The 11,400-nt window shown below is 44.7% G+C and overlaps 1 protein-coding gene across 2 annotated transcripts in view; it reads left to right on the top strand.

Annotated features, from left to right (window-relative positions):
• Positions 1-22: 22 nt before the first annotated feature.
• Positions 23-11,400, top strand: part of smek1 (SMEK homolog 1, suppressor of mek1 (Dictyostelium)) — a 31,500-nt gene continuing 20,122 nt past the window's right edge. For both annotated transcript variants that reach the window (XM_084315242.1, XM_084315241.1), the window contains exons 1-7: positions 23-1,125; positions 3,666-3,721; positions 3,827-3,925; positions 4,050-4,667; positions 7,327-7,404; positions 8,591-8,707; positions 10,048-10,164. In XM_084315242.1, the coding sequence (XP_084171368.1) occupies positions 984-1,125; positions 3,666-3,721; positions 3,827-3,925; positions 4,050-4,667; positions 7,327-7,404; positions 8,591-8,707; positions 10,048-10,164 (1,227 nt within the window). In that variant the 5' untranslated portion in view covers positions 23-983. The remainder of the gene's footprint in view (positions 1,126-3,665; positions 3,722-3,826; positions 3,926-4,049; positions 4,668-7,326; positions 7,405-8,590; positions 8,708-10,047; positions 10,165-11,400) is intronic.

Below are 11,400 nucleotides of genomic sequence, written 5' to 3'. Positions count from 1 at the left end.
CCGTACCGACTCTCTGAAGGGACCCAAGATGGCGGAATACTCACGGGGGGGTAGTTAGCAATTATCTAAAGCAAGACGTCGCTGCTGATGAATGGCAAATAGTAGTAGTATGTAAAGTAAAAACGTCGAAGCAGCTACTCTACTTACAGCCGGTTGATTTGCGTGTTTTTTTGTTGGAACGCGAGGATAACCAGTAAGAAGAAGGGGGAGACGGACGGGTCTCCGCGGGGCCCAGAGCCAGAACATGGCGGAACACTTGCGGAAGAAACAGCAGCAGTAGCTCAGCTAACGTGTAGCGTGTTATTGAAGAAACACACACTTAAGATATATGGTGAAGAACAACACACACAGGTTCGAGGCCCGCGAAGGCGAAAGTATGTTATTGTCGACGTATGGGCCACGTCGTTGTGGTGCAAACTGCTCAGTGTTGTTGATGATGTTGAGCGTTAGTGGGTTAGCGGACTAGCTTGACGCTAAGCTAACGTCAGCTAACAAGCTAGCAGCGTACACACTGTACCGTAGCAGACTACACACCTGGGCACAGGGACACGACACACTCGATACTATTGTAAACGTTGACCCCGTTCAAACATCTGCATCACAGATTGAATAATGTTGCTACTAACTGACGTTAGCTAATGTACTAATAAATGAACCCTCCTGGGTTATAGATTATAATGCTAGCTGGCTGTTAGCTCGAATGTTCAACACACTACTGTCTTCTGTGGCGCGTCGCCTCCTGTAGTTTGAGACTAGGGCGCTTTTCTGATGATCAGATTGTAGTTTTTAATAATAATAACCACACATTATCAGAAGACTCTGGCACCGACGCTACGTGTGTTATTGGTTGAAGGAACAATTGGGGCCCTGGGGTAGAGGAGTGCACACAGGTGTGACTGAATAAGTTAAAGTGAGTTGGGAGGTGATCATCATCCAGACCCGGGTCCGAGCAGCACCCCCACCACCCCCTGGCCGGCTGCAGGATGACGGACACCCGGCGCCGGGTGAAGGTGTACACCCTGAACGAGGACCGGCAGTGGGACGACCGCGGCACCGGGCACGTCTCCTCCGGCTACGTGGAGAGGCTGAAGGGCACCTCTCTGCTGGTGCGAGCAGAGAGCGACGGTGAGTTTATTATTATTATTAAACATGATTATTATTTGCCTCAAATTGAACCGCCGAGAACAATTTGTTCCTGTTGGCCGCACGTTTATGATGATGTCACTCACACACCATTGTGTACTACTACAGCTCCCGTTCAGAACGATGATTGTACTACATTATGAAATGTGACTACTTTGATAGCAGCACCCAGGGTTTAAACAGAGCTTTACAAAGGCAGCTTCTTCTTCGTTCATTGTCCCAACAGAGCAGGTCCAGGCTTACATCCACATGCACGTGTTGTCAGATTAAAGTAGCTTTCTAACTGAAAGATGGGATGTTTTAAAACTTTTAGGTTCACGGATGGTGATTAATAAACTGTCCTAGGCCAGAGGAGGAATAGAGATTGAGTTGGTGTTCTCCTTTTAATTGTGTGTCCACTGTGACTGGGGTACCAGTCCTCCAGCAGCTCAGAGTAGTAACGGTAGGGCATCAACAATCTGTCACGTAGGCATATTGGCTGTAGACACAATAGAGGTGGGGGGGGGGGGGGGGGGGGGGGTGACAATTCGAGATTCTATCTTCTAATATTAAAAACTCATTCACAAATACAAAAAAACAGTCTACATGATGTGTAGAAGCATAAATTGTTAGCTCACAAAATCAGACGGATTACAAAGGTTAAGCCAAGCAGAAAGACTTGTACAATATGCAAGCTTTGTGAAATAAATTTTTATAACAAACGTCTACTATCTAATCTTTTTTTTAATACTGTGGTGATGAATCGATCTGTTTTTAAATCGAATTGCGACCCTAGAATTGAAATCGACTTGTGAGATTCCCGAATATTCGGAGACACAAGGACCTACTAGGTTTGGGGATTACCAGATGAGTTCCTTTTGATCATGACGTGATACAGTACTATTGGGATTCTTAATTCTTTGCTATGCCATTCAGTACTGATATATACTGCAACATTGCATGTCATCATCACCCCGTTTCTATTTTATTTGACTAGAGTAAAAAGCTGAAACAAGATTAATCTCTGTAAAGAAAAGTGTAAATTCACTTAAAAAAAATCCATTAAACAATTACTAGATGAAACCATAGGCTTTCAGACTTACAAGCAGTCTTTTTGATGTCAAAATCTTTTCCCTCTATTTTTAACATTCATCAAAAAATCTAATTATAAGGTATCTCTTTAGAAGAACTGTGGAAAATGCCACGATGCATTAAGTTGAACCTAGAGACGGGGAGAACGTTTTGTAATATCAAACTATCAATACCACCCGACCCCTATACACAAATAGGGGTATAATCGTCATCCACGTCTAACTGTAAAGCTAACATACTCGTCGGCAGGCACTCTCTCATCACTGATGCACACCTGTTTGACCTGGTCTGGGTTCCTTGCTCAAACTGTCATTGCCTCTTGTTTTATTATTTTTTTTAGTCTACTTTTTCCTCCCCATTTTCTATTTTTCTCCCATCCCAATTTTCGTATTATCCAATTCTTCCCTCCCCTGTCTTGAACGTTGCTAGACTATGCCTCCCACTGGTCGGCTGTAGTGAGGATAGAAGCCTTGCATCACGTAGGCGCTCGCCACGAAATCTGGAGACGCTGGGCTCGCCTGTTCGAGCCCAGCGCTCCACATTTGCTTTCAGTTTAGCTGGTCGTCCGTACTAATACTCATTGGCCGTATTAGGGGGTGGGAAACTGATGGGTGGGGATCGGGCGTTGTGGACAGCGACTCCTACAGGTCGGTTGGTGCGCCTGCGCAGTAGAATCAGGAAGTGTCGGGGGCAGCGTGAGCCTCCCACGCGTTACTCCTCGCCACTGAGAGATCGAGCTGCGCAGGTGAAAAGATGCGACTGCTGTTACCTCAAGTACCGGAGGGGACTTGTGCTATGTATGACTTAGTCCACATTGCAGCCGGCTTGTGGGAGGCAAGAAACAGCGTTCGTGACAGGGGAGGGTTGAATTGGATGATACGAAATTGGGATGGGAGAAAATATAGAAAATGGGAGAAAAAGTGGATAAAAAAAAAGAAGCCTTGCATCACGTGTCCCCTCCGGTACACGAGGAGGCAGCCTGTCGCATCTTTTCACAGCAGCAGCTCGAACTCTCAGTGGCGAGGAGTAACGCGTGGGAGGCTCACGCTGCCCCCGCTACTTCCTGCTTCCGTCGCACCCCAGCGTCACCCAACCGACCTGTAGGAGTCGCTGTTCCTACCGACCTGTAGGAATCCCCACCCACCGGCTTTCCCACCCTCTTAACACTTGCCAATTGTGTTAGTATGAACGACCGGCCAGCCGGTAGCAACGCCGAGAGCTGGGCTCGAACCCAGCGTCTCCTGCGTTAGTGGCGAGTGCCTTGCCCACTGCGCCAATCAGCCGCTCATTGCCTCTTGTTTATACATGACCCACTACCGCAACGTCCATGGCTTCAGTAGAGGCCTTAGATACATTAACTACCAATTCAGCTACGTGACCTTTTGTTTTGAGCTGCTCTGCAGGTTGATTTTGAGTCGTGGTTACGAGCGCCCTGTTCTGTCGTTCTGCAGGTTCCCTACTGCTGGAGTCCAAAATCAACCCAAACACAGCCTACCAGAAACAACAGGTTGGTCCAAAAGCTATTGTATAGTATTTGTTTTTAAAAGAACATGGTTCTTGACACTCATTTTCCATTGATTTGTTGGTAAATTGTTTCTTGTTTTGTTCACAGGACACGTTGATAGTGTGGTCGGAGACCGAGAACTATGATCTTGCACTCAGCTTCCAGGAGAAGGCCGGCTGTGATGAGATTTGGGAGAAGATATGTCAGGTGATTTTGTTTTGCTGTGTGTCTGCTGTGAAACCTCTTCAATGATTAGTCTCCTACTCTCCTTACAAAGTGCAAATGTAATTTTCTGCCCCGTTCCTCCACGTCGCTCCGCTGTCCCGTCCAGGTACAAGGGAAAGACCCGTCGGTGGACATCACCCAGGAGCTGGTGGACGAGTCCGAGGAGGAGCGCTTCGACGACATGTCGTCGCCGGGCTTGGAGCTGCCACCCTGCGAGCTGAACCGCCTGGAGGACCTGGCGGAGCTGGTGGCCTCCTCGCTCCCGTCGCCGCTGCGCCGCGAGAAGCTGGCGCTGGCCGTGGAGAACGAGGGCTATATCCGCAAGCTGCTGGAGCTCTTCCGCGTCTGCGAGGACCTGGAGAATCGGGAGGGACTGCACCATCTCTACGAGATCATCAAGGGCATCTTCCTGCTCAACCGCACCGCCCTCTTCGAGGTCATGTTCTCGGAGGAGTGCATCATGGACGTCATCGGCTGCCTGGAGTTCGACCCGGCGCTCCCGCAGCCGCGCTGCCACCGGGAGTTCCTCACCAAGACGGCCCGCTTCAAGGAGGTGATCCCCATCTCGGACCCCGAGCTGCGGCAAAAGATCCACCAGACGTACCGCGTGCAGTACATTCAGGACATGGTGCTGCCCACACCCTCGGTGTTCGAGGAGAACATGCTGTCCACCCTGCACTCCTTCATCTTCTTCAATAAGGTGGAGATTGTCGGCATGCTTCAGGTGAGACGGAAGCATCCCAAGTGTTTATAGTCGTTGTGTTTGAGATTGTTTTTAGAATAACATTTGTGAGAGTGGTGGTTGTTGCTGCTGCTGCTGTATGCATTTCTAATAGGTTTTGGCAATTTATAAATAAATATACACGATGAACAGGGATTTCCTTTCACACAACACGCATGTTAGTCATGAAGTTTGTAATTTTAGGTTAAAATGCGTACGTACACAGTTGCTGCTGTATGCATTATGATTTCTAGTAGGGTTGGGTGATATGAGGACATTTCTTTTTTTACCTTCTATATTTGATTTATCTGGGAAAAATTAGGGATGCCCCCGATCGATCGGCCACCGATCGTTATCGGCCGATAATCAGTATAAATATGCGATCGGGGAATTCCGATAATTAGTCATATTCGCCGATCGCGGAAACTGATCAAGTGGATATCTCACTCGCTGGTCTCAGACGCACAGGACCTGCAAACTGCTCCTCCTCCCTAGCCCCGCCCGTACCCGTGTAGAGTTTGTAAACACAGAGGAGGCGGACCTCCTCTGCTGAGTCTAGATAGTGCATTCGACCTGAGCTAACGTTAGCTACCTAGCTATCGTTACTGTTTAAACAAAATTACCCAGTCAACTATTCACTTTTAGTAGGCATTGTCTAATGGTATTTAGCCGGCTAGCTACTGATAGCTCCGGATATCAACAAATGCCCCAGGAAGTCTAGTAGCCCATGTTGATATCTCCGTTAGCTTGCGTTAGCTTGCGTCAGCTGACGTTAGTTCACGGTTCAAAACAAAATGTCCGATTGAACTAAATAGTTGTCTTAACGTCATCTAGCCGGCTAGCAGTAGCTACAGATAGCTCCTGATATCAATGTCTTATAACATTGATTGAATGCGTATTCGAGCTGAGGGCTTGCTGAATGTGAAATGACCAAAGCATAACGTTACCAATAGGGTCCCGCTGCAGCGCCGGAGAATCCTTTTTCCTAGGGCTACTAGAGTACACACAGACAGTGGAGCTGTTTGCAGATAGCGAGCATTTTGACTTGTTGCGTGGTGGCGATGTCTCGCAGATAATACAAGTACAAGTCTAATTATATAATATATATATTTTATAAAAAAAAAAAAAAAAAAACTTTTTATATAAAATAATTTTTAATTTCTTTTTAATCAAAAACGATCGGTATCGGATCGGTATCGGCCGATATGGCTCACGACGATCGGTGATCGGTATCGGTGGCAAAAAACGTGATCGGGGCATCCCTAGGAAAAATCACATGTAATACAATAGATGTGTATACAGATTTTCATGAAATAGACATATCGACTTGGAGAATAACGTTAAAAAAGAAGGAAACAATGAAGACTAATGAATGTTATTGTCGCCGGATGTGTGGGACGAGTGAAGTGTTTCGTCTTGGCGCCGATTGCCACTTTATTATTCCTGTCTTGAGTCCGCCTGCTAGACATTTATGGTCATGTGACCTTTGTTTTTGTACTGTGTCAACTCAGCAATGTTTATGTATGGCCGTCGCCATGGCGGCGGAGAAGTGTTGTGCAAAACGGGCAACGCTGCGGTGTTCACCGCGTGGCACGCCGTGTTTGTGATAGTCCAAACACCACAGATTACACGGACCGGTCGGTCCGTCACCTAGGAATCGGCAAGCAAACGTCTCAGGAAGATCAACAAACGCCTACCGCACGGCGTTCCACTGATTTAAACCCAACAACTAAACCACTGATAGATTTGTGGAACGAACCACATAAAGGTGCTGTAAGTGGTATGTTGTTGTTAAAACATGTGTTAAATAGCTCTACATACTGACAAACATTCACTGATATAGAGTGTCTGGACAGTAACATGGGTCTCCCAGTCCCTCCGCTCTGCAGTTAATGGAAAATAAATGTTCTGGTATCCTTTCCCACTTTATCCAATCAGGAGAGAGAACTCTAGATATCTTTTACTTATTTCAAGAAATGTTGCCAAGCCAAATTTGCTTACTGCACTGGTAGACTGTACTTGTTTCAAGTACATATTTCCTTAAAACTAGTTTTTATTTCTTATTTTTGTCGGACCATTGGATAAAGTGGGAAGGGATACCAGAAAATGAATACCATGAATACCGACAATATGCATTTTGAGTTTTAGCTCTAGCTTCTGTATAGCCGAAACGCCATTCGATTTAATGTTATTAGCTTAGCGCCCTGTATCTCGCCTTCCAGGAAATATACTAGACCAAATCCCATATAACGCTTATATTCAAGACGCTATAAAATGGGAACGTATTGATGAAAAAATTATTTCTTTAAGCCATTTTGAAGGGACTGTTTATACTGTCAATTGACAATGAGAATGGACAGATAGCAATAATATAAAGTATAGATTTAGATTTAGCTCTACAAACAGCCTCACGCACAATGCAAGTTTGTTTTGAAATGCTGGCCGTATAGCGTGAGATTAGACGGCCCCCAATGGCCGGGAATGTGTTAACATGTAGACCACTTATTTTAACAAACAAAAAAAATACCACTTGCAGCACCTTTTTAATCTCTGACCTTTTAGACTGGTGTGAAGGTCAAGGGTCATAGTCCTCTTCAACCATTTTCTTTGACACTTATCTCATTCTAATGTATTACTTCCCTTTTGCCTTCTTTCATGTCAGGACGATGAGAAGTTTCTGACCGACCTATTTGCACAGCTCACAGACGAGGCTACAGACGAGGATAAAAGACACGAACTGGTATGCCAGGGAGCACATCGGAGATTAATTAAGTGTCTCATCTACATGATTTGTTCAATTTAAATGTACCCATTTTCTTCTGGGGGTGAAACAAACAAATCATTTTGGATCCATTTTGTTTATTGGAAAGGCAATAATCCAATACAATCAATGCAATATAGGCTACATAGATTCAGATCATTAATATGGTTTAACGAAATAAGCAGTTGAGAATGCTGGTTTCTTTTAACTACATTCAAAGCATAGTGCTTCAGAATTTCCAATTAAGCAGAGCATAACCCTTTCACTGCCGCACTACCAAAACGGTTAACCCTTTCACTGTGACAATACACAGAAGGTTAACCCTTTCACTGCCACACGGCAGCCGGTTAACCCTTTCACTGCCACACGACAGAAGGTTAACCTTCTGTCGTGTGGCAGTGAAAGGGTTAATGAATTGCTCTATGAATACAATTTTGGTTTTCTGTGTCATTTGATAGAATCTTGCCCAATGTCAAATTCTTTGTGCAACATAATGTGGCAATATATCATTAGGCAATGTGCCTGTCATTGGGAAATTTAAAGGGGGACACCACCTGCATTAAGAATTCCAGTGTGTTAATTTCATGGGCAAGGGAAGCACAATCAATATCTGTGAACATGAGCTACTCTCCCAAAGCCAGACACCTCAGAAATAAGACTCAGGCTTGTGATGTCATCCGGTATAAAGTCTGAAGCTCCTCCATTGACAATACATGGAAGACCTTGTGGACCTACAGAATGTTTTGAGTTTTTATACCTAGATGAGCATTATTCACATGTAGTGTTTGCAGTTCTGAATCAGAAACTGTACCTGTATACTCTTATTACATCATCATACCACAATCATTATACTCGATAACAAATGTTAGTTTTAGCACTAGTTTAGTTTTGGGATTTGAGAGAGAGTTGCTCATGTTCATTCAGGAGTGTCCCAAGACTGTAGGAATAACATGTAGGAATCCTTAAATTGGGCGTAGTTCCCCTTTTTTTAAGTGAGACGGATTAATATACAGTATTTTGTCCCGGGCAACTTGTCCAACGTTGCCCAGAAAATTGCCCCGCGCATCTAAACGGTCTGGTATTGTGGTGAAGCCTCGCGGTTTACACCCGTGCTTTCTGCTTTCTGCCTGGTCTCACCGAGCCGTCTCTCTTCTCGCCCTCCCAGGTAAACTTTCTAAAAGAGTTCTGTGCATTCTCACAAACGTTACAACCTCAAAACAGAGACGCCTTCTTCAAGACCTTGTCGAACATGGGCATCCTACCCGCACTAGAGGTCATATTGGTGAGTGCCGTTACACAAGAGGAGACTAAGCTTTTGTTAGAGAGCGCTACTGTACACCTTTTACGTTTCATTCCCTTTTCACTTATTCACTTTTATAATAACAGTTGTGAGAGTAGTAGTAGTTGTTGCTGCTGCTGTATGCATTTCTATTAGGTTTGGACGATATAGAAAGAAATATACATGGGCGGCTGATTGGCGCAGTGGGCAAGGCGCTCGCCACTAACGCAGGAGACGCTGTGTTCGAGCCCAGCTCTCGGTGTTGCTACCGGCTGGCCGGTCGTTCATACTAACACAATTGGCAAGTGTTAGAGGGTGGGAAAGCCGGTGGGTGGGGATTGGACGTTGTGGACAGCGAGGGAAGAATTGGATAATACGAAATTGGGATGGGAGAAAAATAGAAAACGGGGAGAGAAAAAAGCGGATAAAAAAAATATACATGATGAACAGGGACTTCCTCTCGCACAACACATGCATGAAGTGTTAGTCATGAAGTTTGTGATTCTAGGTTAAAATGTGTGTACGCAGTATGCATCGCATGCATAGGACTGGGTGATATATATTCTGATGGAATTTTTTTCAGTATGTATCACTTTATCTACTTGGGTATGGATAATCTCATTAACCCTTTCACTACCAACGGGTTAACCCTTTCACTGCGATTATACAGAAGGTTAACCCTTTCACTGCTACACAACAAAGGGTTAACCCTTTCCCCACCACACTACACGGTTAATTTATACAACAAGTAGTGCCGACCACGCATTGTGATTGGTCGAGAGCATTCTAAGCTAAGAGTATATTCATGATGCACTCACGTTTAAATCACCATGAATATACCCACTGCGCTGGCTTTAGAATGTTGTAGGAAGTTTCAACTGCCAACTGCCTGGTTGATAGCCTACTCCATTTGAAATTCCATAGCAAAAATACATCTTTAGGAACAATTTTTCTATGCCAAGTTCACTGAAATCAATATAAAAGACCTTAGAATTGTCTGTATTCATCCTATATTTTTCCAGACGGTGCAACTTGCTGTATAAAAGCATTAGTGCACTCTAACCAGTGGAATATCAGGACTATTGCCACTCTGTGATGCCTACGCCACTCTAGCTTTGCTCTCATGGCTGCGGGCACATCACAGCTGTGGCAATATTGCTGATATTCCACTGGTTCTCATGTAATATTGCTTAAATGTCCATCACATTAGACTGCATGGCAATGGGAAGTGTGATGGTGTCTATGTTGTACCTCCGGCTATGGCATGGCTTCATTCTCGCATTTTGGGGCGATTCTGTTTTGCTGTTCTTGCGTCTAATGTTTCCTTGTTTTTGGCGTGTCAGGGGATGGACGACGTGATGGTGCGCGGGGCAGCCACAGATATCTTCTCATATCTGGTGGAGTACAACCCCTCTATGGTACGAGAGTTCGTCATGCAGGAGTCGCAGCAGAACGACGACGTGAGTATCGGGAACTGAACTTTCCACACACAACCCTGTTGTTCCTTTTTGTAGAATTAATAGTAGCAAGATCTAGAATTTATTAGGGCCGCTCGATTATGGCAAAAATCATAATCGTGATTATTTTTGATTGATATTGAAATCACGATTATTAAACACAATTACTCGTTGATTTGAGAACGTTGTATGGCGACGACTGCAGTTGTTTGACCCATCTTGACTGAAGGCTGCCTTTCTGTCAATTCATTCCCACAGTTTGCACACCTAGGTAGGAAAACTAATCTTGAATTTGAAAGGAATACTTGAGGTACCCCGCTGGTATTCGTGCCACTTCACTTTATGTAGGAATACGTTTTAGGTCAACGGACCTTCTTCAGGGTAATTGGTAAAAAGTCTGCTCTAGTATTCCTTTCAAATTCAAGATCTTCAACAAGTTACCGAAGACGTTTTGAAATAAGGCGCCGTGGCTCCCTCCTCCCTCTCAACAACACCAGCTGAAACCTCTGTTTTGGCTTGAGGGGGGAAGGGTGGAGCGCACCACTGTGAAGCAAGGGGGCGCTGCATTTACAACACAAGACAAGAGAAAATGCGAGCAACATGGCATGCGGTATAATAATATCCCGATTATCTTGTTTTCACGATCATGGGCAGCCCAAGTTATTGATTGATTGAAAACTTTATTAACTGATTGCAGAATGGGTACAATACAGTACAGCTCAATACAAAACAACTGCTAAGAGGATGCAGACCAGAAAAAGACTTTCGTCTTGTTTCCATCGGGTCCCCCATTTTCAATTCATCAGGACATTTATGACATACAAGACATACAGATATACAGAACTGTGTAGTAAAAAGAGATCATAAAAAATATATATATCCGAAGGGTAAGTGAAACTTGAGTAATCGCCTAGCCCTAGAATTTTGCACAATCTTTCATGTATCGGTATTCTAGGGTTGCTCTTTATTAGCTATCTGTCATGACTTTTTTATGTTGATGTATTCTGCTGCATGAATAATTTGCTGGGTGATGATAAGCAATTACTGTTACATTAAAGCTGAGGATAGCACTGCTAGCGCCCAAGGCCACAGCGGTCTTATGTGCTGTAAGTGGGCGTCTGCAACAACGTGTAGGTATGATGGTCGGAGAAAGGAGCCGCGACAGCCCGTGCAGGAGTGTAATTCAGTCTTAACCCTTTCACTGCCACACGACAAAGGGTTAACCCTTTCACAACTACA

The sequence above is a fragment of the Notolepis coatsorum genome, assembly GCF_963971535.1.
Source record: "Notolepis coatsorum genome assembly, chromosome: 5".
Taxonomy (NCBI): domain Eukaryota; kingdom Metazoa; phylum Chordata; class Actinopteri; order Aulopiformes; family Paralepididae; genus Notolepis; species Notolepis coatsorum.
The sequence above is the reverse complement of the archived record's forward strand: the minus strand, read 5'-3'. Positions and strand labels throughout refer to the sequence as shown.